A 27,659-nucleotide genomic window follows, 5' to 3' on the forward strand; every position below is an offset into this window, starting at 1 on the left:
CACTTGAAATGTAGCTAGTGTGCCTGAAGAAATGAATTTTTAATTTTATATCAGTTTGAAATTTAAATAACCACATGTAGCTAGTGACTACTGTACTGGACAGCACAGATCTAGACTATATTATCTGATAAAGTCAGACTCTTTAATGTAAGAAATAAAATTTCTTAATAGAATGACATATTCAAATGTCTTATAACTGCTAAACTTATTTCTAACTCCTTTAAACCCTTAATAAATCCCCCATTCTCTAATCACTCAGGAACAACTGGGAAACTTTTCTAACCTATCATGGATACTTAGTGCTAAAAACAGAAGCACACATTTGCAAAAAGAAAACAATTTATTTTGGTACCCCAGGGAAGATGTTTAATCAAGGTGGATTTCTCTAGATACTCTTAATAAGTATCCTAAGAAAAGTCCCTTTACGCAGAAAGAGCATGTTTTGAACAATCCCTTTAGAGAAGGGCCTTAAAAAAGCAAATCAGAGTCATAAAAGTGAACTGAAAATACTGATACAGAGATGTAATACTGTGGTATGTGAATACCAAAAAGAAATACATAGCCCTAAAATCTCTTTCTGAAGACAGAAAATTAATAGTCCCGGATAATATCACTCCCACACCTAAAACAGAAGACAAAATAACTGATGCCACAAAGGCTTTCTTTCAGGAAAAAATATTTATTTCATCAAGACATATATGAAACTAGATAAAAGCACTTATTACATTTCTCTCCCAGTGTAGTGGGGTACAGGATACAGATTCTGGAATCAGATCCAGATTCTAACCCTAGCTCTATCACTTACTACAGCACTGAGAGGTTTAAAATAAATTACATAATCTCACTACGTTTATTTTCCCAAGTATAAAATGGAAAATACTATTTACCTCCTATTTTCATTATTTTAAGATTTATATGAGAATGCATTCAAAGCATCTGATGGGGGCCTAATATATAAATGGTGCTGTAATAAATGTATGTATCTTTATACCAATCTCTCTCTTCCCCAAACAAAAAAAATTATTAATCAATAACACAACTTTGTTATCCCTCTAGAGCCTACCTTTTCTTTACCTATGATATCCATCAGTCTCCCAGGAGTAGCACATAATATATTACAGCCTTGTACTATTTGTCGAATGGAATGCCCCAACTGGGTTCCCCCATATATAGCAACAGCTCTTACACAAGTCCTATTAACAATAAAAGTAAATGTCAATTTCTAGTTACTTGAAAATTAGCCATTTGTTTCTAACAAGATGTAAAATGAAATCCATAAAGGAAAAGCTAATACATTCAACATAATTTTTAAAAAATTAAATTCTTCCCAGAAAGAAGCTGAAAAGCTGTGAGAAAAAAATATTTGCAACTTGTCTGATAAAGGGCTCTTCAAAAACAATGATAAACATGACCAACACTCACACAGTAAGCCAAAAACATGAACAAATGGTTCATAAAAAATACAAAGGTTTTTAAACACTTTAAGTTCAACATTACTTTTAAAAGCAAAATAAATGAAGACTAACAACATTTTCCCTCAAGTGTGATAATACCATGTTAGCCAGGGCATAGGGAAACTGGCACTCAGGAGGTTAAACTGATACAACACCTTTCACAATTTTAGTCTCTATTAAAATTTTAAAACATATCTTTTTCCCAATAAATTCACATCTAGGAATTTTCCCTTCAGATATGTCCCCACACATGGGTAAAGATGACTGTAAAATAATATTCACTACTAACATTATTTCTAATATCAAAAGATTGAAACCTATCTAATTGTCTAACAATAAAAGACTTAAAATTATAGCCCACCCATACAAAGGAATACTGTGCATTCATAAAAAGGAGTACAGTTCTAGAGTAAGCATTAGCTCCAACATATACCACTTTTAAAAAACAGGTGACAACAAGCTTAGTATGCCACCATTTGTTGAGAGAATTAAAGTGCATACATGTGCACCAGCTATTTCTACAATAATTCACATAAACTGTTAATAGTGTGTAAACTCTGAAGAGAATTAAAGATAAACATTGATACTTTTCAGTTTTTTGCCAGAAAAATGTTCCAACAAATATCCATGTAGTAATATTCATTTTGTGCATAATTATCTGAATTTATCATACATATGCTTTCGTTTTTTAAAAAAGAAAACTGTTATCTTTTACTTGATTTAAAAGCCTGAAGTTGGGACTTCCCTGGTAGCGCAGTGGTTAAGAACCTGCCTACCAATGCAGAGGACATGGGTTTGAGCCCTGGTCCAGGAAGATCCCACAGGCCACAGAGCAACTAAGCCCATGCGGCACAACTACTGAGCCTGCGCTCTAGAGCCCGCGCACCACAACTACTGGAGCCTGCGCGCCTGGAACCCGTGCTCCACAAAAAGAGAAGCCACCATGATAAGAAGCCCACACACCACAACAAAGAGTAGCCCCCGCTCGCCACAACTAGAGAAAGCCAGCGCACAGCAACGAAGACCCAACACAGCCAAAAATAAAATAAATAAAAATTTTAAAAAATTTACTGGAAAAGCTTTAAAAAAAAGTAAAAATAAAAGACTGAAGAGCAACATACTACATGGGGATCAGCAAGAAATAAACACTGGTATAAGCAATGTACACCTACTTTTTCCAAAAGATCTGTCAAGCTTGACATTAAAGGGATTTTAATAATTTTAATTTTTTCTACTCTCATTTTAAATAAACTGATTTATACAAAATAAAAGGTTAAGCTTCTATACAGAGAAAACTCTAAAAAATTGTAAAGAAAAACACTAATAACCCAATAGATAAACTGGTAGATAACAAATACATAAATTCACAAAAAAAAATGTATAAAGCGTTCAACCTCTCAATAACCAAATAAATGAAAAAAAATGAAGATACCTGTGGTGGTTTTAAAATATGTACACAAATTCTTCAATACGCCTTCCTTTAAATATATCTCCTAACTCCGCTCCCCCATAGATGTGTACAAGGCTGGCTTCATAGGTCTACAACCTGTGCAGTCATACAGGGTCCCAAGCTTAGAAGAGCCCTGTGCTTGGTTTAATGCTCTCTATTTGCTGCTTAAAATTCATAATTTTTTAACAAAGGACCCTGCATTTTCATTTTGCACTAGTTCTAGCAAATTATATAGCCAGTCCTGAGTATGGGCTAGACTTACTGACTTGCTTGGTAACAAACAGAATATGGCCAAAGTGACTGCAACTGTTTTATAAAAGTCATAGCAACCTCCTCCTTGCTCTTTCTCATTGACCACTCCATCAAAGAGAAGCCAGTTGTCATTTCCTAAGGACAATCAAGCATCTTTACACAGAGATCCAGTCAAATCTTCAGATGACTGCAATCCTAGCTGACATCTTGTCTGCAACCTCATAAGTGATCCCAAGTCAGAAACACCCAGCTAAACTGTTCCGCAATTCCTAACCCTCAGAAACTGTAAAATAATATTTATTGTTTTGTTTTGTTTGTTTTTACAGTATGTGGGCCTCTCACTGTTGTGGCCTCTCCCGTTGCGGAGCACACACTCCGGACGCGCAGGCTCAGCGGCCATGGCTCACGAGCCCAGCCGCTCCGCGGCATGTGGGATCTTCCCAGACCAGGGCATGAACCCATGTCCCCTGCATCGGCAAGCGGACTCTCAACCACTGCGCCACCAGGGAAGCCCGATAACATTTACTGTTTTGAGCAACTGGGTTTTAATGTAAGCAGCAACAAATAACTAATACCAAATACTGGCAAAGTGTGTAGTGAAACTGGCATTCTCATATACCGCTGGTAGAAGGCAAGCTTTAAAATAAGTCCATATTCTTTAACATTAAATTTATAAAAATCTACTCTAAGAAAATACTTAAAACATAAAAGTAGAAAAAATTTATATAGCAAGCTGTTCATTACCGCAAGAATTATTTTTATTTATAGTAGCTCCAAATTAGAAACAATCTAAATCCCCCAAAATAGAGAAATAAAATACATACACATGGGCAATCTTAAAGTCATTAAAAATTAGGTCTGACTGTTAAATAAGCAGTTATCCATTTTATTAAGTTACATATAAAAGAACAGAAAATTATTAGGAACACCCAAGTTCATTTTTTAAACATACATTTAAAAACTACCAGAAGACACACCAATATGTTCACTATTGTCTTATCTATTTCTATTATCATCTAATTTTTAATAAGAATGTTTCTTTTTAAAATAAAGAGATTCCATAAACAAGATTATGAAAAAGTAAACTTCAATCAATTACATGAGGGCATTCTTATTCATGCACTGTGTTCTTCCCAAAGTAAGAAAGAAAATTCTCTAAAGAAAAACTTGTTTGTGAGTGGCATTCTAGATGTACTTACCCAAAAGAAAATTTTCTGGCTTCCAAATAGATCTGACTGATCAATTCTCGGGTTGGTGCGACAATAATACACTCTGGTTCCTGCAGCTCTTTAAAACGACTGGCAGTTACTCCATCACGCATCATATGAGCCAAAATTGGCAACAGAAAAGCTGCCTAGAAGTTAAATTCCGTAATTTACAAATGTATAGTGCATCACCCTTCTCCCTATGGCAACCTATTCCTCATGTCTTCATATCCTTTAGCTTCTTTCAACTTTTTGGTAAATTTAAGATGAGAAAGGAAAACTATTTTTATTTCCATGAGTTTTTAACATTTAGGTCTTCATGCTCATATTATACAATATAAAATGTCTGATAATGTTAATCTACCCTATGAAAATATCTTTTGTTCTTTTTTTAAAAAGCACAGCCATAGATTCTAAATAAACTTATTTTTAGAGGTTAATGCAGCATGCAGCATTCATTCTAAATGACTCCTTTTGGGGTAGAAATAAAATTATCAGAATGCATGACAAAAGTGGTCCACAAGCAGAGCAAAACTTGGGAAATCATTCATTTGGATTACTAAACATATCACCCTTATTAAAGTTACATGTGGCAAGAAACTTTGTGCTATAGTTTTCTCATTAAACAAATAAGACACTAAAATCTACCTCCAAAACCACATTTAAGTCACACAACAGCTGCTATATTATACAACTCACTTATTTTCCCTTCAACTCTACTATGGAGGCTTTTTAAGACTAATACAGTATGAACCAAGAGTCTATCATCCTGGAAATGACAGTCTTTAATACTCATCTCATGGAACCCTATTTAATAGACAAACCCCACAGTTTAGTCCTAAGACCAACCTGGTCCCATCAGAGTTCTTTTAGAATTAGCATAACTGGAGGTCACTTCATACTAAGGACCAGGTACAATACCTACAGCTATTTCTCATTCTCTTGACTCCAAAACTGTATCAGCTGTATTACATAAATTATTTTTTACCTTTCTCTGTGGCTTATAAACTTTGGTGCTTTGACTCTCAATCATTTTGTTTTAGATATTATGTTGCACAGAAAAAGCTGACCACACTTAGAGATTAAAAATCTATGAACTACTCTGGAAATAGTTCAAAATTCTTTCTTCAGAAGCACACAAACCTCAGTAAAACCAGAAATCAGAAGCAAACACACATGAATATGTATGACAGTTCACTGAAATCTTCTACTTGGGAAGAACCAAAGTTCAAAAAGTAGCAGTTTGAATATGGGGCAGAATACATGCAGGAAAGTGACTTACAGTCTTTCCAGACCCTGTCTGAGCACAAGCCATCAAATCTCTTCCTCCTAGTATAATAGGAATACTGTATTTTTGCACAGGAGTAAGCTTAGTATAACCAGCTTTAGCAATGTTGCTATTCAGTGTCTGACAAAGATTAGCTTCTTCAAAAGTCTAAAAAACAACAGGTGGCAGTGATTAAATTCCATATATCATATACAGGTCATTCCCTAAACATATTCTATTTGAATTAGTTTCAAGTTGTTAATTCCACTTTATATACTATGTTAACTTTACAAATATGCCCCCACTCAAAAGTAGTATCCAGAACCTGTATGTTATTACTTGATAGAATTAGGAATATTCCGTATAGACAGTGGTTCTAGAAACTCTTTCCTGTCCCCTTAAAACCTGTGAGATACAAATAACTCTAATCAGTAAAAATGGTTCATTACCAACAAGGGACTCTGGGCTCCCCCACTCCTTAAAAAACCACTCCCCTAAGACACACTTTCTCACACACTTAGGAAGCAGAAATCTTGATCTCTAGGAAAAGTATCCTTTTTAGTCAATTTAAATAAAGTTCTCATCCTGGTTTGGGGAGGTGGGGAGGAAATATAGTACCCTCCCTTTCAACATAGCAATTAATTCTAATGTAGATGGTAGTCATGGTTCTAAATTTCCAACCTAAGACATTAGAGAATAAGATGAAATTTTTGTATTCTTTAATACCAACTTAAAGAAATGTACTAAATTTTTAAAAACCGAAGTTTGCTACACAGTCATTATAGAAACAATTATTACACTGACCAGAATTGCTGGTGGTACATCATGTCCAGATACTTCTACAAGAATAGCATCATATTTGTCAAAGTTTATGCCTGTCTGATAATGTGCAAAGATGGAGCTCTCATCCTCAGGTGGAGGAGGTGGTATGTAGGTCACTTTTGGTCCTTAGAATTTAAAAAGAAAATTTACATTACAAGGACTAGAATAAAAATAAGAGGGAAAACATACAAAAACTGACAAACTCAAATTTTAAATACTGTAGTAATTCCCAATGTTTACCATTAAAGTTTTCACTTCAGATTTTAAAAAGTTACCTCTGTTTTTAAATATTCTGTATTTGTATTAAAATGCAATATACACTCATGTGGATCATACAAAAATTAATATACCTTGAGTGTCACCACTTTCTCCTCCTTCAGCTTCTGACTTCCAAGAATCTTAAAAGGAATCAAATCGAAAAACAAATGTTTTTAAAAATCGAGGGGTAAAAGAATGCTCACTATAAAAATCAAATACCTTATCTAAAGTAAAACTTACGCTTTCTAGAGCCTGTAATTACTTCTTCATTTAAACCTTTGTAACCACCTATTAAAGAAATCCACAAGATACAGTCAAGATACAAGATACAAGACTATGCACATCTTTCTTTTCATTGCTTATCTTCAAAGAGAAAAAGTTCTGAAAATGCATAAAGTCCCTTCGTACAAATAATACTTGAGACAATTAAGATAAATAGAATGCTGAACGTTTTGATTCCTTAGCATTCAACATGCTGATTTTATGCAGATTACACTGTTATAACATATTAGTATTCTTTCGTTTAAACTGTTATGTCTCTTTCCTAATCCCTATATTCCTCAGCAAAGGAATATATTTTCTAAAAGGAACTAAAAATCCATCTTTGTTGGGATGTCCCCACTACAACCCATAGGTTCTATGATTTGCTAGGACTCAGAATATAGTCATAACCATGGCTGTGACTTATTACATAGAAAGGATAGGGAGCAAAATCAGCAAAGGAAAAAGGTGTACGGGGAAAAGTCCAGAGAAAACCAGGCAACCAAGCCTTCAAGAGTCTCTCCCACTGGTATCACACAGGACAAGTTGTGACAACATGTTGGAAATGCTGTCTACCAGAGAAGCCCATTAGAGGTTCAATATCCAGCGTTCTTACGAGGTGCTGATAATGCAGGAACCTTCTGCCTGGCATGTACCAAACTTCCAGACTCCCAGAAGAAAAGCACGTATTCAGCATAAACCACACAGTTGTACAAATTGTTTAGGCACAGTGAGCCACTCACACCAGTTAAGAGTGGTGAGACCCCTCCCTAAATCCAAGTTCTCAGAAGCCAGGTAAGGGCCAACCTTATAAGCAGGACTTTCAAAGAACAGCAGTCAGGTCTGCCGTGTTGACTCATTTCTATACACTATCTTTCTGATCTTTAGACAAGGAGTCATGTATTGTGCCACTTTCAGGTACTATCACAAAAAAAGAACAAGGACTGCATTAGATTTGAAAGGCTAACTAGATATAGCATCTTTACATGTGAGCTAATTTTCTTGTCCTGCATGTCCATAGGTCTTGAAATCTTTTTTCAAACAACATCTGAGCATTTGTAGAAGATACGGTTTAGCCATTAATAATCTTTTTCTATAGTGAAGAATCCAAGAATCCAAAGGAAGGAAGTGGGGACTAATAATGATCACTAAGAATTTTTCAGAGACATCAAACAAGCTTTATGGTTTTACTAGTCTGGAAAACATTTCAACTTTTATGTGAAATTTAAACATTTTTAACTCTGAAAAATTTTTTCATAGTATAAAATCATCTATACTGAACTTTCTTTATCCCCTATGCCAAGCCAAATAACTATCTCATAAGAAAAAACATTATTTTAATAAGAATTTATACATACAGATTACATCTCAATCTTTAACATCTGCATGGTATCTCCCATTTTATGGTTATATCATTTATTAAACAGACTGATGAGTTTTTAGGTGATTTTCAGTTTTTACTTATTATAAATGAAGCTTCAGTGAACACACTTTTACATGTATTGAGCAAATACACCTACAGTATGTAATTCCTATAACAGAATTGTTGGATTAAAGAGTAGTAGTAAACAACTCCCCAAAACTGGCTGTGCAAATGCATACTCCACAAAGTGTACAAAAGCAGCAATAGTTATCTTTAACTTCAAAAATTAAGCTTCGATTACAGTAATTTTAAACACTTATAGGTAAACCAGATAAGAACTCACCTCTTCCACTTCCACTACCACTTCTGCTTTGATAAGTGTCACCCTTTCCTGTAAGGCATTGTTTTACAGAAGATTTAGAGAAATCACAGCTCCTCCTCAAGCACATAAACCATATAGCTATTTCTTTTCAAATATTGAGTAATTACTCAGGATTCTAGTCCCTTAATCCACCCACCTCTTATTCTATACTTAAACCTTTTTCTCATTTGAACATTTTTTTTTAGGGAAGTTTTAGGTTCACAGAAAATTAAGCAGAAAGTACAAAAAGAAAAAAAAAAAAGAAAAAGAAAGTACAGAGACATCCCACATACCTCCTATCCCCACACCTGCATGGCCTCCCCCCATTATCAACATCCTCCACCAAAGAGGTAATTTGTTACAATTGATGAACCTACACTGACACATCATAATCACCCAAAGTCCATCACTTACATTACAGTTCACTCCTGGTATTATACATTCTTTATGTTTGGACAAATGTATAACGGCATGTCTCCACCATGACAGTATCATACAAAGTAACTTCACTGCCCTAAAAATCCTCAGTGCTCTGCCTATTCATCCCTTCCCCCAACCCCTAGCAACCACCTATTTTTTTCACCCTTCTTGTTATAGTTTTGCCTTTTCCTGAATGTCATATAGCTGGAATCATACAGTAATTTCAGATTGGCTTCTTTCACTCAGTAATACATATTTAAGGTTCCTCTATGTCTTTTCATACCTTAATAGCTCATTTCTTTTTAGTACCACAGTTTATTTATCCACATTTGAACAATTTTTCAACAATAATTATGTTCCTTTTTTTCACTTTCTCAAATCCCCTAACTCAGAATCCTTTCTTTGAAATCAAAGCAAACTTCATTTTCCTTCCTCCAATTAAAAGTATAATTTATAACTCAAATTAACTGGTAGATAAGAGAGAAGAAATAATTCACAGAGCACAAACTTTGTAAGGGAGGCAAAACTGTCCATGTATTTTTGCCTACAAATCTAAAAAGCAGAGAAAATCATGAGCCAATCTAGTACACTTAAACATATATATTAGGTTTATTAATCCTAGAGCTAAAAGCAAATATGAATGATTAATATTCAGTAATAAATTCTATTTCTCACCTACACCAGTTAATGCTGATCTTCTAGAGCCAAAAATGCCACCAGTGCGCTGGGTCCCCTCATCTTGTTCATATTTGCTATCTAGATTTACAGATAATAAATTCAGATTATGCTACTTTTAAGAAGCTTTTAAATCATGCAGCAAAGAAAAAAAATCAACTTATGGTGCCATAAGTTAAACAGATGCAGAATAAAATAATTTAAATTTAACAGGAATTACAGTATTTTTCTAAGAAGCACACAAAAGGATTTCTCCACAAATTATTTCCTTCAATTACAAATTACTTCCTCAAAATTTTTATTTTATTAAAATTATTTTATAAAAGTAGTTAGGGTCAATACTACACCAAAATATGATATAAGCAAAAGTTAAATTACCTCTGAAAAATAGCACGGTTACTGCCCCCAGAAATTTCACATTACATAATCTCACTGCTTGTTCTCCAGAAAAGCACTCCTTGCACCCACAGTTCCCAAATCAAACTTTATCAGTCCTGAACAGCAACCCTCCAGATCCCTTCACTTTTTTTAAAGCGACAATTCACTAATCCGCTATACATCTACTAAATCATTATTACAATTTATGTTTTTAGCTTCCACTATTCTGTCCTCCTCTGTTAAGTGACAAATGCATTCCAACAGTGACTTCAGAAAACAATACCTTAGCACCAAGGAATGATGACTGGTAGAATTTAGGTAGAAAGACACATTGGTATAAAAGAGGTATAATGGGATGCAGAGCCATAGAGAAGGCCACCTATTTGTAAGGTCAGCCATCTTTATCAAAGCTCTAAAATGCTTCACAGTATGTAATATTAAAGAACTGAGTCACACACACTGCTAAAAAGATTCATATATTCCCACTTAACCTGTAAGGAATTACATGTGTCTAAAAAATAATATTTTATACAATATAAGTGATTATGTACCAACCACTATGCTTAACTAGTCTCATATAATCATCATAACAACCTTACACGGTAAGTATTATTTTTTATCATTTCTTTCGTAATAAATGAACACACTATTTGCAATCCACTACTAACTTGGACTTCCTAGACCAAATCCTCCACGGCAACCTCGGAAACTACCTCTTCCACCTCTTCTGGATGACACTGAAGCTTCTGAATCATTTCCATCTTGACAGCCTATAATATTAAAACATACACACAAAAACAACACAAAACAACAACAAAGAAATACTGGGGATATGGTGGCCAAGTTAATTCAAGTCTTGCATATTTCAATGACTTTAATAGTTTAAGCCATTAACAGACAGTTACTAAAAAGAAACGCTGTATTTGACCTATAAATGATGTTAGCTAATATTTATTGCCTTACAGAAAAAAAAAACCTATGAATTAATCTGGGGCCTGACAAGGAGAAAAAGGTCTCATATAATCTTTGGCCAACGGTTCTCCTAAAACAAGCCCAAAGCTATTTTTACCACACTGGGAATTAAAATAGGCTGATGACATTAGCAGTTGGGTGAAGGGTACAATTACATTAGAAAAAGAAGGGTGGAGGAAACCCTCTGTACTATTTTCGAAACTTCTTTTGAGTCAAATGATTTCAAAATTAAAAATTAAAAAAATAATTTCTGTAGCTTAAAAAATAAAGCCAAGCGCAAACAAAAATGAGACAATGATCCCAAGATCAGTTATAATCTATTAATTATATAAAAATAATAGTAATAACAACAAATAGAACTTAGTATCTGTCTGGCATTGCTCTAAATGAAGTCTGTTTTAACTTTTTAAGTCCTCACAAAAACCTTACGAGGCGGGTATTATCCTCAAATTATAAACAGAGAAAAAGAAATACAGAATTTTTTAAGATAATACAACTGACAGGAGGAGCATCTGGGTCTCAAATCCAAGGTGTCTGAGCTCCTTATCGCTATACTATACCAGCTAGGGTACATGAGATTGCAGAGAAAATAACCACAAAACACTCTATACATCTGTGTGCAGAGAAAAAGCTTCTATAATGATAGCAAAACCTGCTCCTGGGCTTGCCAACAACTGTGAGAGTGAAAGAATTTTTTAGGAATATACACAGTTTTTTAGTTTAGGGGAACTAAAACTGAGAATAGAAGAAGTAAATAAGGAAAGGAAGGGTGGCGGGGGGAGGGATACACAAGAGGGAAGAGATATGGGAACATATGTATATGTATAACTGATCCACTTTGTTATAAAGCAGAAACTAACACACCATTGTAAAGCAATTATACTCCAATAAAGATGTTTAAAAAAAAGAAGTAAATAGATCAAAGGAAGAAAGTAGACCATTTTGGAGGAGAGAAGTTCTCTCAAGTGCTGTGAGAAATTGGAATTTGTGCTCAAAAGTACTCTGGCTCATCACTAAAGAGTCAACTGGGGAGGAAAGAATGTCTTTGGTGAGTAGAAATGATCTTGAATACTAATTAAAAGTTGGAAAATTAGGACAAGAAGAAATGGAAAAGGATAAAAATGGTGATGTTTTTCTTCTCTCAAATATTAGTTGTATGTTACATATGTTTTCATTAAAACAGGATAGGAGAAAAAGCAGACAAAAGCAGGGAGAATGAGACTGCCAGTAGTTTGGAGAAGCAGTCTTAACTGATATATTAAAACCCCACCATGTTCCAAAAGGGTTTTAAGGTGATCAGGTCTAGGTTTGGTTTTGATTTTGAGAATCACAGTTAAGATCAAGTCTCAAATATTTAATGAAGATAGATGACATTTACTGTTTACTATGAATGTATCTGGGACTAAGCTTCGTGCTTTTACACACATTCTCATTTAGTGTGCCTAGCAAGCTATAAAATGATGGTCTCCATTCTACAGAAGAAGAAACTGTGGCTCCGAGAAATTAAGCAACTTGCTCTACGTTATTCAACTAGCAGATAGCAGAGCAGGGACATGAAACAAAGTCTGGAACTCCAAAGTGTATTATGTTATAAAGATTCCATAGATCAGTGGTTACCAAACAAAAGAGGCATCAGAGTCACCAGGGATGCTTTTTAAATACAGGTTCCAGGGCCTCACCCAAATCTACTAAACCAGGCTCTCCTGGAAAAGTAATGTTAATTATTGTAGTCTACCTTATGGTAACATTACTCTATTCTCATCATTCTCTGTATTCCTCCAAACCAGAGTGTCAGTACCTTTGACAGAAATGTCTTTGATTTCAGCAGTGATCCACAGTCTCATGAATCTGAATAAAGACCTACATGTCTCAAACTGTATTTATATATGAAACTGGAATTCTGATTCGTTTTTTTTTTTCCAGAGTGGCTAAAACCATTTTATTTTCCCACCAGCGACGTGATATAATTTTTATACGTACTCACCAGCATTTGATGTTGTCATTATACTTTAATTTTAGTTATTCTCTGATATCTCATTATGGTCTTAATTTGCATTTCCCTAATGGCTAATGATGTTGAGCATCTTTTCATGTGCTTCTTTGCCATGTGTATATTCTCTTCCATGAAATGTCTGTTTCTGTCTTCTGCCTATTTTCTAGTTGGATTTTTTTAAGTTGTTTGGAGAGTTCTTTGTATATTATAGATACAAGTCATTTGTCTCATATGGGATGTTCAAATATGTTTTCCCACTGTGTAATTTTAGTTTTCATCCACTTAAAAGGATCTTCTATGAAGCATTTTTAACTCATTTTGATGAGATTCAATTTATCAGTTTTTGCTTTTATTGATCATACTTGCAGTGTCAATTCTAAGAATTATTCACCTAGTTCTAGACGCCAATGATTTTCTCCTATTTTTTTTTCTAAAAATGTCCTGCTTTTACATTTAAGACTACAATCCACTTTGACTTAATTTTTGTGTAAGGTGTGGAGGTTTAGGTTAAGGTCCATTTTTTGTTTGTTTTTGTTGAGGGATGTCCAACTGTTTCAGTACCATTTTTGAAAAGTCTATTCTTCCTTGATAGCTTTTGCACTGCTGTCAAAAACAAGTTAAATGTATTTATGTCAGTCTATTTCTGGGTTCTCTATTCCATTCCATTGATCTATGTATCTACCCTCCATCATTACTGCAAAATCTTGCAATTGGGTAGATTAATTCCTCCCGTTTTAATCTTCCTTCACAAATTGTTTTAGCTATTCTTTTTTTTTTTTTTACATCTTTACTGAAATTCTGATTCTTGACTTGCTCTTTCTACTATCCTCTTTTTCTTAAGGAAGCACAGCATTCAAAAGTTGCACTTTACAGATTAATTAAGGCAGGTGACAATAGGCCAAATTAGGATGGCTGAATTCTTGGTTAAGGCTCTGGCTATAGCTGCTTTATAAAACGGGTTTAAATAAAATAGAACTGGAACAGACTAAGATAATTAATCTTAGTTTCTCTTTAGCATGTACTCTGGACACTAAATTCTTAAAGTCACTACAAAGAACAATGAACTTACCTCTCCAGAAACCAAAGCTATCACCTTCTTCAAACTTGTTATTTGAAAAACCTACAAAAAATATAAAATTAAACTTGGCACATTTCTGAAAACAACAATTACCTATACCTTTGTAGAAGAAAGAAAGAAAGAAAAAGAGAGAGAAAGAGAAACATAGAAACAAAAAAAAACACACTCTTTACAGGGACTTCTAGTTTTGATGTCCCTTTAAAACAGTATAAACCACATACAACTGTATATATAAATAGTGAACAAGAATTCATACACATTGTATGACAACTTCTTCCTGTGTCAGTTTATTAAAATACCAGCCAATCTTATATTACCTCAAATGTCATATATTCCTCTATATGTACATGGCTGTGTGTGTGTATATATATCACTATAACCACTATGTACTTTCTATTCAAAATATAAAAACTTTTTAAACTTTATAAATTAACCTATAATCTCTTCATCTGCTGGAGGACAATACAACTAAATTATAATCCAATATTCAAAAATTTTCCCCTTCTCAGTAACAAGGAAATTCTGCCAACTTCTTTTTGTTTACAAAATTTAAAAGAAACAATCTTTCATCAAGCTCTGCTTTCAAATTTCTCATTTAATAAAAACTTGTGTCTCCAGATTTATGCATCTCTGGAGCATATAAATATAGCTCTAAAATTCATTTTAAAAGCATCCATCAAAATATTTCATAAAATTTTAAAAATTTGAGCCTTAATAAAATGATCTTTACTGCAGAGATACTCAGGGAATAATGTAAGTTAAAACTAACGTCAGGGGCTTCCCTGGTGGCGCAGTGGTTGAGAGTCTGCCTGCTGATGCAGGGGACACAGGTTCGTGCCCCGGTCCGGGAAGATCCCACATGCTGCAGAGCGGCTGAGCCCGTGAGCCATGGCCACTGAGCCTGCGTGTCCGGAGCCTGTGCTCCACAACGGGAGAGGCCACAACAGTGAGAGGCCAGCCACGTCAGGGCTTCCCTGGTGGCACAGTGGTTGAGAGTCCTCCTGCCGATGCAGGGGACAAGGGTTTGTGCCCCGGTCCGGGAAGATCCCACATGCCGCGGAGCGGCTGGGCCCATGAGCCATGGCCACTGAGCCTGCGTGTCCGGAGCCTGTGCTCCGCAGCAGGAGGGGCCACAACAGTGAGAGGCCCACATACCGCAAAAAAAAAACCAAAAAACTAATGTCAATATGCAATGCCTATCAATTAGTATCTAACCTAAATAATTAAATTATGGCTTTGGTACTACAGAGACCAATCAGTTACTGTTTGACAGATGTTAAATTTATATGCAGGGACTTCCCTGGTGGCACAGTAGTTAAGAATCCATCTGCCAATGCAGGGAACACGGGTTCGAGCCCTGGTCAGGGAAGATCCCACATGCCGCGGAGCAACTAAGCCTGTGCGCCACAACTACTGAACCGGTGCTCTAGAGCCCGCATGCCACGACTATGGAAGTCCGCACGCCTAGAGCCCGTGCTCCGCAAAGAAGAGTAATCCCCGCTTGCTGCAACTAGAGAAAGCCTGCACAGCAATGAAGACCCAACACACCCAAAAGTAAATAAATTTAAAAATATATATATATGCAAAATGTCTACATATCAAGTCATTTAACATCTCAGGTTCAACAAATTTAATGTACCCTCCAGCATTAAACCTCTTGGAAATTTAATACCCAATTAGCATATAAAAAATAAGTACCCTTTGGCCTCAATATATGATTGGATGACACTTTTTCCTCGAACAGATATGTAATTTCAAAATAAAGATAATCCCTACAAAAAGACTACATATCACAAAACTTGGATTTTGAGTTATTTTATTCATTTAAATATTTGCAATCTTTGAAGTTGGTTCAGAAAAGGATTATGTTCTACTGCCCTCTACAATTGCCCCTTCCCCTCCATACACCTCTCCCAGAAAAGTTAAGTGCTGGGTCTCCAAAATGCTTGAGAAAGTCTTCCACCTACACACTACTGGTCTTGATCTTAAACTCTTACCTAAGTTCTACTTTACAGTTTTTAAAGTTTTTATGGAAAAAAATGTAATTTCAAAGCTTCTACTGGTTCTTTGCTCAAGTAAAGATGGCAACTCAGATTCACCTTTGGAAGTATAAAATAGATCTCTTGCTTGTGGGAGCTGGGAAAGCAAATTATGAGTATAGTAGAAAAGAACTGGGGTTCACCTGTGGGGTAAATCAATTTGAAGAGATGTTGCAGCAAGTAGCATGGCTATTAAAAAGAAAAAAAAAAGCAAAATAGAGTAGCAGAGACATCCAAAGCAGCATAAACTGCTGCTCTAAACTATGACTAGGAAAGTGAAAGCACTCACTTGTGATCTCCATAAAGTCTTGGGAAAGGCACACACTTTCTATGTATATTAAAGGGAAACAATTCAAAGACTATAAAACTTGGGGTCACTTAAGTTTTGATTGTAAGATATCATAAGCAGGTTACCTCTGTTTCCAAAACTCCTTCCAACTCTAAAGCCACCCATTGCGGATGTATTCTCTCTTTTATTAGACTCGCCAGGATCTGAAAAAGTTCAGAGAGTTAAAACTCTTCAACATACAAAATCAAGTGCGCCATCAATAGCTAGGAATTAAATGAATCTGTGGGTTAAGGGAACTCCCAAGGACAGGGAGAGAGTAGTACAGGAACTTATAAAGACAAAATACACCTGCAACTTTTTAAAATCATTAAATTACACCAAAGTAAAAACAAATATACTATTGGTAAAATACAACTGTCTACTAGGTGTTATTTTACTAGTGACCTTTAATCAAGAAATTCAACTCTGATTTTCTATATATTGAAACCTCACCCTGATAGCTATTTACATTATACGCCTATGTGAAAGTCATTGCTACTGAAAATTTTACACTGCCGTCCTGTAATTACTCTGTTACTTATTCATTTTTCTAGTACTTCAGTCGCTCTCAGTCTTTCCACTTTTTAAAATTAAAATTAGGAAGGGACTACATAATAAAGAAAAAATGCTATGAATACCACTCCCCTTTACCTCCCACCCCTCCATAGTATTTCCTCATATCAGCCTTATTAGCTTTATCCCCCACTACTTGGCTCTGAACACCCAACATTTTAATTCATAAAACAACTTCCCATACTCCACATTGTGAACTTCTAATATTTTCTACCTTCCTACATGCTGTTCCTTCAGCATGACATTCCCTGCTTTCTTATTTTTCCTAGCAAAATTCTTTTCACTCTTCAAAAGCTGGGTTCAAAAGCCACCTCTTCAGTGAAGTCCTCCTTCAGTCCTCCAGCCATAGTCAATCCTTCAGTCACATTCCCACAGCATACTATGTGTATCTCTTTTTTAGCAATATTTCTTTCCACGTGTTTCTCTACCACTAAATTAAGAATTATGAGGGCAGAGTTTCTACGGCAAGCAGCACAGGTATTTAAAACAAAAACTTACACATCCAAAACATCATAAACTGCCACTTCAAACTATCATTGGGATAACTATCATTATCTTGTGATCCTCATAAACTGTCTTACCTCTATCTGTAATATCCTAGTGCAGAGGAGTTAAGGGATCTGTCAAACTCCTAATGCCAAATGCAAAATTGCATATATGCAACTATCAGTATTTTCATCAGATTCTAAAGAAGTGTGTGATTCAGGAGGTTAAGGCTTTTCAGGCCATACTTCACAGAAGATAAAAAGCTAATCAATATATATGTTAAGCAATTAAGAGTCAATTTTAAAACCACTTGACTAGATATGCAAGTTCTGAGAACAACTATCACAGAGATTGAAAATAGCGAAAATGTTAAATGGATCATTCGGGAAAGGGGTTATACTCATCGGTCTTCTATGAATTTCCAGGATTATATGTAGTATTAAAGATAACTTTTTTTCTTTTTTTCTTTTAATTTTATTGGAGTACAGATGATTTAGAATGTATTAGTTTCAGGTGCACAGCAAAGTGATTCAGTTATACATACACATGTTTATTCCTTTTCAGATTCTTTTCAAAGATAACTTTTTAAAGTATTAAGATTTACAAAGAGTTTTGATCAGAAATTTAATGTATTTCAACCTACAACATATGGAATTAACAATTTAAAGTCTCTCTCAGTGATGGCTTTCTCATTTAAAAAGGCTTTATTCAACAATGTTTAGAAGTCTTCACCAAAAAGTATTATAACCCATTCTAAATTAGGATTTTAAAATATATCTAAATATTAAATAGTTCCCTGAGTATAATATTAAGGTATTTGTATTTCTAATCTTAGTAGTAGCAAACAAAACCCACACTTCAACCTCTTAGCACAGCTACATGCTCCAAATCATCAACAACTCTTACTTAATATGCAGGCTTAAAAAACAAAATGTATATAGGCATATTTAACAAATAAATTATTTCCATTAGTAGCAGAAACATGTCAAAACATAAAAGTTCACATTTATGTTAACTGTATCTAAAAATACTAAATTTTCCAAATGGCAAATGAAATACACGCATCAACCTTTAGTTTCCAATGAATAAAAATATCTAGAAGGATTGACGTTTTTCAAAAAATAATAATAAATTCAAGAATAAGTGTCATGTATATTTAAAACTGCCAATTAATCCTAGCTTACGGCATCCCATAAAAGAAATAAATTTATTTAAAAATCCATATGACCATTTAATTTGAGGTTCTAATAAATATTTTGTTGCACTATAATAAAACATAGTGCAGAATATTTTCAGCATTTTAATATCAAATGGACTGGAGGAAGGTATTTTGCTGGGTCATTATCTGTCAAATCTAGCACTGGTTGTTCTAAAAGTAACAACAAAAATTTCCAATTTTGGGAAAACAACCTCTTAATATTAATGAGCTAACAGAACTGCTTCCCATACTTTCTCTTCTTGAGAAACATAAAACTTAATAAAGAAGTCCTTCACACCATAATCTTTGAAGCTCTTACAAACATTCCTCCCAGGCCAATTGTTGAGAACAATAATCACCAACACCTGAAGAAGCTCTGGGAAGCAACTCTCTTTAACCAATCTATCTAATCAATTTAACTACTGCCTACTATCTTAAAAAAAGTAAAGCTTCCCTGGTGGCGCAGTGGTTGAGAGTCCGCCTGCCGATGCAGGGGACACGGGTTTGTGCCCTGGTCCAGGAGGATCCCACGTGCCGCGGAGCAGCTGGGCCCGTGAGCCATGGCCGCTGGGCCTGCGCATCCAGAGCCTGTGCTCTGCAGCGGGAGAGGCCGCGGCAGAGAGAGGCCCGTGTACCGCCAAAAAAAAAAAAAGTAAAGCAGCAAAAAAAAACCAGACTTCAAAATAAAAACTCATTATCCCAACAAAGTGTACTGTACACTAAGTTATAAAAGATTTTACCTTGCACTAAACAGCCATAAAGACCTCTATTCATTCCACTATTCAAAACTATTTAACAGAAGATTAAGGAAAGATACTTACCCCTGTTTCCCAAACTCCTCCCAGCGGCAAGTCTGCTTCTCATGAAATGATCTCTTCGAGAAGATCCATCATCCATTTCTAAAGCAAATAACATTTGAAGCAAGTCAAAATAACAAAAAAAAATACCTTGGTGGTAAGCAAACTTTAAACCTTCTCAAAGTGCCATCCATACGGCAAAGGAAGAATTTTATATAGCACTAAGAAAGATGAAAAGCCTAGTAGAAAAATGGGCTATGAATAAGAATAGGTAGGTCTCCAAAAGAAAGAAAGAAAAAAAAAGTGTCTCTCACTCATAATTAAAGAAATTGGAAATCAAAAAAAGGTTATAATTTTCTCAACCACAACTGACTGGAAAACAGTTTGCTAATACTGAGACTAATCAAGGACATAGCGAAACAAGCACAAATCATATACAATATTGAAGCTATAAACTGGATCAATCTTGATCCTGATCTTAAAAGAAAAATACTTTTTGGAAGTATACTAGTATGATTTTCCCTGTGGATACTCAGATGGTAACAGGTACACACAAAGATGTTTTTATAAGCATTGTCTATAATAGCAAAAAAAAAAAAAAAAATCAAAGGAGAACAGGTAAATTACAGTCATTCACAGAACACTGTGCACATTCACAGAACTAAAAACATTAAAGAAGTTGACATTCAACAATAGAATGTTCATAAAAACTGGCCACATGGAAGGCCAAAATGCAAATTCAACAATTTCAAAAATCAATATCATATACACAAAACTCTCTAATTGCAATGCAATCAGTTTGGAAGTTACCAAAAGAAAGACAAATACTGCATATTTTCAGTTATATGTGAAATCTAAAAAACAAAACAAGCAAACAAATACACAAAACAGAAAAGAGTAACAGATACAGATAACAAATAGTGGTTTGCCAAATGGGAGAGGGGTGGGGGAAGGTACGAAATAGGTAAAGGGGATTAAGAGGTACGAACTACCAGTTATAAAATAAATAAGTTACAGGGATGTAATGTATAGCACAGGGAATATAGTCAATGTCTTATACTAACTTTGTATGGTGTGTAACCCAAAAAGAAATCAAATCACTGTTATGTACCTGAAACTAATATGGTATTATAACTCAAGTATACTTCAATTTAAAAAAATTAGAAATTATTAAATACCAAAAAAACTTGATTAAAATCCTCTTACATTTGGAAATGTATTTCTACAACACTTCTATATAACATAGCACAAAGAAAAAAATTACAATGGAACTTTAGAAATACTTAGAATTGTATGATAAAAATGACATATCAGAACTTAAATTTTTATACAAAAAAAGGAACTCAAAAAAAAAAAACTCAAAATTAATGAGCTAAACAGCCATCTCAACTAATAGGAATGTTAGAAAAAGAAATAAATCACACAAAAGTAAAGGAGGAAAAAAATGGTAAGAGCAGAAATTAATGAAATAGGAGAAACAAACATATAATAGCGGCTCAACAAAACCAAAACCTAGCTCTTTAGGAAACCAATAACCCACTTTAGGATGAAGGACACACATAGACTGAAAATGAGGAGATGGAAAAAAGATATTTCATGCAAATGAAAATGACAAGAAAGTGGGGGTAGCAATACTCATATCAGACAAAATCAACTTTAAAACAAAAGCCATAAAGAAAGCTAAAGAAGGACACTATATAATGATAAAAGGATCAATACAAGAAAAGGATATTACACTCATTAACATATATACAGCCAATATAGGAGCACCTAAATACATAAAACAAATACTAACAGACATAAAGGGAGAAATGGATGGGAATACAATAATAGTAGGAGACTTTAACACCCCACTGACATCAATGGTCAGATCTTCCAGACTGAAAATCAATAAGACAACAGAGATCCTAAATGACACAAGAGAACAGTTATAGACTTAATTGATATTTTCAGGACATCACGGTCAAAATATATACATACTACATATTCTTTCCAAGCACACATGGAACATTCTCTAGGTTAGACCCATACCAGGACACAAAACAAGCCTCAACATATTTTAGATGATAGAAATTATTTCAAGCATCTTTTCTGACCACAATAGCATGAGACTAGAAATCAACCACAGAAAGAGAAACAAGAAAAAAACGATTACAAGGAGACTAAACAACATGCTATGACAAAAAACCAATGGGTCAACAATGAGATCAAAGAGGAAATTTTAAAAATACCTTGAGACAAATGATAACAAAAACACAAACACACAAAATCTAAGAGGGAAGTTTACTGTGATATAGGCCTTCCTCAAAAAACAAGAAAAACTCTCAAACAAGCAACCTAACCTACCATCTAAAAGAATTAGAAAAAGAAGAACAAACAAATACTACAGTCTCAAGAAGGAGAGAAATAATATAGATCAAAGAGGAAATAAATAAAACAGGGATTAAAAAAACAATAGAGGGCTTCCCTGGTGGCGCAGTGGTTGAGAGTCCACCTGCTGATGCAGGGGACACAGGTTCGTTCCCCGGTCCGGGAAGATCCCACATGCCACGGAGTGGCTGAGCCCGTGAGCCATGGCCACTGAGCCTGCACGTCCGGAGCGTGTGCTCCGCAACAGGAGAGGCCACAACAGTGAGAGGCCATGTACCACAAAAAACAAACAAACAAACAAAAAACAATAGAAAAAAATCAATAAAACCAAGATCTGGTTTTTTTGAAATGATAAAATCAAGAAACCTCTGGCCAGGCTCACCAAGAAGAAGAGACAGAGGACCCAAAATAAACAAAGAAATGAAAGAGGATAAATACCAACTAACACTGCAGAAATACAAAAAAAAACATAAGAAAATACTATAGACAATTATATGCCAACAAATTGGACAACCTAGAAGAAATGGACAAGTTTCTAGAAACATACAGCCCACCAAAACTGAATCAAGACAAAACAGATAATTTGAACAGACTGATCACTATAAGTGAAATAGCAACTGTAATTTAAAAACTCCCTGCAAACAAAAGTCCAGGACTGGATGGCTTCACTGGAGAATTCTATCAAACATACAAAGAAGAACTTGTACCAATCTTTCTTGAACTCTTCCAAAAGACTGAGAAGAGGGAATACTCCCAAAGTGATTTTATGAAGCCACCATCACCCTGATACCAGACAAAGACACTACCAAAAAAGAAAATTACAGGCTAGTACCTTTGACAAATATAGATGCAAAAATTCTCAACAAAATATTAGCAAACCGAATCCAAACAACACATAAGAAGGATCATACACCATGATCAAGCTGGATTCATCCCAGGGTCACAATGGTTCAACACATGCAAAATCAATGTGACACACAACATCAACAAAACAAAAGACAAAAACCACATGATCATCTCAATAGACTAAGAAAAAGCATTTGATAAAATTCAACATCCATTCATGATTAAAAAAACTCTTACCAAATTGGGTATGGAGGGAACATACCTAAGCATAACAAAAGCAATTTATGACAAACCCACAGCCAACATAATACTCAACAGTGAAAAACAACAACTTCACGCTAAAATTTGGAACAGGACAAGTATGCCCACTCTCACCACTTCCATTCAACACAGTATTGAAAGTCCTAGCCACAGCAATCAGACAAGAAAAAGAAATAAAAGATATCCAAATTGGAAAGGAAGAGGTAACAATGTCATTATATGCAGATGACATAATATATATAGAACACCCTAAAGACTCCACACAAAAACTACTAGAACTGATAAACAAATTCAGCAAAGCAGCAGGATACAAGATTAACATACATAAATCTGTTGCATTTCTTTACACTAACAATGAAATATCAGAAAGGGAAAGTTTAAAAAAAAAAATCCCTTTTCAAATCACATCAAAAACTCCTTAAAGAGAACACAGGCAAAACATTCTCTGAAATAATCTTACCAATGCTTTCTTAGATCACTCTCCCAAATCAATAGAAATAAAAGCAAAAATAAGCAAATGGGACCTAATCAAACTTACAAGCTTTTGCACAGCAAAGGAAACCATAAACAAAATGAAAAGACAACCTATGGACTGGGAGAAAATATTTGCTGATGATGTGACCGACCAGGGATTAATTTTCAAACAGCTCATATAAACAACTCAATAACAAACAACCCAATCAAAAAATGAGCAGAAGACCTAAACAGACATTTCTCCAAAGAAGACATACAGATGGCCAACAGGCACATGAAAAGATGCTCAACACTGTTAATTATCTGAGAAATGCAAATCAAAACTATAATGAGGCATCACCTCACATGGGTCAGAATGGCCATCATTTAGAAGTTTACAAATAATAAATGCTGGAGAGGGTGTGGAGAAAAGGGAACCCTCCTATACTGCTGGTGGGAATGTAAATTGGTGCAGCCATTCTGGAAAACAGTATGGAGGTTCCTTAAAAAACTAAAAATAAAGTTACCATATGATCCAGCAATCTCACTCCTGGGCATATATCTGGAGAGAACTCTAATTCAAAATGATACATACACCCCAATGTTCATAGCAGCACTATTTACAATAGCCAAGACTTGGAAGCAACCTAAATGTCCATCAACAGATGAATGGATAAAGAAGATGTGGTATATACGTACAATGGAATACTGCTCAGTCATAAAAAAGACTGAAATAATGCCATCTGCAGCAACATGGATGGACCCAGAGATCATCATACTAAGTGAAGTCAGAAAAAGAAAGACAAATATCATATGATATCCCTTATATGTGAAATCTTAAAAAAATGATACAAATGAACTTATTTAAAAAACAGAAACAGACTCACAGGCATAAAAACAAACTTATGGTTACCAAAGGGAAAAGGGGAGGGAGGGATAAATTAGGAGTTTGGGATTAGCAGATACAAACTACTATATATAAAATAGACAACAAGGTCCTAGTGTATAACACAGGGAACTATATTCAGGATCTTGTAATAACTATAATGGAAAAGAATCTGAAAAGAACATATGTATGTATATAAATGTATAACTGAATCACTTCGCTGTATACCAGAAACTAACACAACATTGTAAATCAACTATACTTCAATTAAAAAAAAATTTTTTTTAAAGAAACCAATAAAGACTTGCCAGAGTGACAAATCACTAGAAGTCTGATGGAGGCAGGGGGAAGGGAAAGAAAGAAAAGACATAACTGAACAGTATTTGGAATTTTTTTAAAAAGGAAATAATCTCAAAAACAGCGGGAGGTGCTGTTAAATGGATATAAGGTTTCAATTATGTAAGATAAAAAAGTTTCTAGAGTTCTGCTGAACACTGTGCTTGTAGTTAACAGTAATACTGTACACTTAAAAGAATAACTCTCATGTTATATGCTTTTTACCACAATAAAATAAAAATTACCATGAACAACTTCATACTACTAAATTTAAAACTTAAACAGAAAAGTTCCAAGAAAATTAACTCACCAAAACAGACTCAAGAAGCAATAAAAACAAAAGAAATTGTCCTAAGAAACTGAACCAGTACTTAAATCTCTGCATCACACCTAAATGTAGTTTCACAGGTGAATTCTACCAAACTCTCAAAGAACAAATCCATTCCAATGTCATACAAGTCCACCAGAAAATAGAAAGAGGAATTATACCCCAACTCATTCCACAAGGCCATCGTAATTTTGATATGACAAGACAGGAGAAAATTATAAACCCCTCTTACTCATAAGTAGATACGAAATCTCAAAAACACATATTAGCGAATCAAGCCCAACAGTAACTGAACAGATAAAACACGATGACCAAGTTGGGTTTATTCCAATATGCAAGGGTATTTTAACATCAGAACATCTGAAAAGGTAATTAACAACCTTAACAGATTAGAAAAGAAAAAACTAATTATCCCCACAGATTAAAGTAAATAATACAATTCAACACCATTCATGACTGAAAACATACTTAGCAAACAAGGAAAAAAAGAGATGTTCATGGCAATAAAAATTGTTATTGTTCATAACAATAAAAAAGGAAACAACTCAAATGTGCACCAAGAAACGAATTAAAATATGTGGTATAGTCACACAACAGAGTTTTACATACACTGTGTTCTATATTATATAGTATTATATATATGGTAGATTCACACAGCAGAGTATAATTATAAATGAACTACAACAATTGGCAACACAGATAAAGAATAAAGAAAGAATACTGAGTGAAAAATCCAAATTGCGGAACAAAAACTATTTATGGTACAGCACCATTTTTGTAAAACTTAAAGAAGCAAACTTAAATATAGTGTTTGGGGAGACATACGTATGTGATAAAGCTTTTTTTTGAAAAGGAAGGGAAAGAAACAACGCAGGATGGGGACTGGACAACAGAACAGGAAAATAATAAACAATATAACAATATTAGTAGTGTTCTTAAAAATGGGTGGTAGTTCAAAACATTTATGATGCTTTATAATTTGCAAATGTGACATTTTTAATATAGTAGGTATTTCTTTATATGAAAAGTTCTTCACTAAAGGCTCTATCAATAAAATAAAGTCACAAGGTAACAATTATTCTTTGAATTCTTACTGTCACTAGTTGCCACATATTACACAGGGTAAAAAAAAAAAACTTTCAAAAATAAAAAATGCTAAAAGACATTTAAGTCACATATCCCTCTTCTGAATGTTCCTCCTCTAGCTATATTCTGGCATCACAATTCATACTAGTTTCCTTCTCTCTTGATGAGGCTAAACACTTCATCAAGTAACCTAAAGGCTTCTGAGTTCCAGGTAGTAGTAAATAGGTTAAACTCAGATGCTCTCAGATGACAGAAAGCTCAAAGCCAACTTAAGAAGATCTATTCAAAACTCTAACTGCTCCAACATTCAAGGGACTCCTCATGAAGGAAGTACCAATTTCAGCATCACAGTAAGAAGTAGCTTTGCTTTTGGTAAAGAGAAAAGGGAAGGGGACATTACAAGGACAAGAACATTCCAGGCAAGGACACAGCCAGAAAAATTAACAATTTTCCAAACACTAGTTTCTAATGTTTGCCAGGCTCTCCCCAAATATACAAGATGAGAATAGCCATGCCTTAGCTGGCTCAAATTTTAAAGTATGCTGTATAATACAGTAGTGCCTAGCCACATGTGACTATTTAACTTCAAAATTAATTAAAATTAAATAGAATCAAAAATTCAGTTACTCAGTTGCACGAGTCATGTTAGTCATGTTTCAAGTGCTCAACAATCAAATATAACTTGTAGTTCAACAGCCAAATGCAGTACAACTAGAGAATATCTGCATCCTTGCAGAAAGTCCTAATGAACAGCACTGGTCTAAGACTAGTAGTTCCCAAGCTGTGTCACTAAGACATAAATGGAAAAAGGAATAAAGTACTTACTCATTCTCTATAGTGAATCAACATATAAAGCAAATGTTGCAATGGTACTCAAATACATAAGAAAGTAACTTGTGTATAAGAAATGGCAAGCCCTTAGAGTCAACAGGAAATGTTTTAGGCTCAAGAAACAGACTAACATACCTTTCAATCAACTAAAGTTTCTGTATACTCTTCCCAAGATTTCCTGTCTCTTAGAAATCAGAATAGTAGTTACTCCTGACAGAGGGACTGTACCTGGAAGGGAGACCCAGGAGGGCTTCTAGGGTTTTCCTATAATGCATTGTTTCTTGATCTGGGTGCTGGTTACAAGGGAGTGTTCAACTTGTAAAACTCCAGTGACCTGTACATTTATGATATATATATCACTCAATTAAAAATACTGAATCTGTGTGTACACTATGCTTCAATAAAAAAAAAATATTTAGTTAAGAAGAACCTGGCCTGGCCTAGACACTTCTGTGGACAAATTCTACTAAACTTATAAAAAGCAGGTAATTTCCATGTTCCAGAGCTTATTTTTCTTTTAAATGAAAAGCCTGAAAACAGAATCAAATGAGAACAACTTAAGAAAACTACAGGCCGGGCTTCCCTGGTGGCGCAGTGGTTGAGAGTCCGCCTGCCGATGCAGGGGACGCGGG

The 27,659-nt window shown here is 34.7% G+C and overlaps 1 protein-coding gene across 1 annotated transcript in view; it reads right to left on the reverse strand.

Annotated features, from left to right (window-relative positions):
• DDX4 (DEAD-box helicase 4) overlaps positions 1 to 27,659 on the reverse strand; it is a 61,107-nt gene that overhangs the window by 15,094 nt on the left and 18,354 nt on the right. The window contains exons 3-14 of the mRNA XM_007469269.1: positions 19,655 to 19,732; positions 16,663 to 16,740; positions 14,201 to 14,251; positions 10,835 to 10,936; positions 9,789 to 9,869; positions 8,676 to 8,723; positions 6,949 to 6,996; positions 6,801 to 6,848; positions 6,433 to 6,575; positions 5,644 to 5,796; positions 4,356 to 4,510; positions 1,064 to 1,193 (exon numbers count right to left, since the gene is read on the reverse strand). Coding sequence (XP_007469331.1) covers positions 1,064 to 1,193; positions 4,356 to 4,510; positions 5,644 to 5,796; positions 6,433 to 6,575; positions 6,801 to 6,848; positions 6,949 to 6,996; positions 8,676 to 8,723; positions 9,789 to 9,869; positions 10,835 to 10,936; positions 14,201 to 14,251; positions 16,663 to 16,740; positions 19,655 to 19,732 — 1,115 coding nt within the window. The remainder of the gene's footprint in view (positions 1 to 1,063; positions 1,194 to 4,355; positions 4,511 to 5,643; positions 5,797 to 6,432; positions 6,576 to 6,800; positions 6,849 to 6,948; positions 6,997 to 8,675; positions 8,724 to 9,788; positions 9,870 to 10,834; positions 10,937 to 14,200; positions 14,252 to 16,662; positions 16,741 to 19,654; positions 19,733 to 27,659) is intronic.

Source organism: Lipotes vexillifer, unplaced genomic scaffold (assembly GCF_000442215.2).
Source record: "Lipotes vexillifer unplaced genomic scaffold, Lipotes_vexillifer_v1.1 scaffold810, whole genome shotgun sequence".
Classification (NCBI taxonomy): Eukaryota; Metazoa; Chordata; class Mammalia; order Artiodactyla; family Lipotidae; genus Lipotes; species Lipotes vexillifer.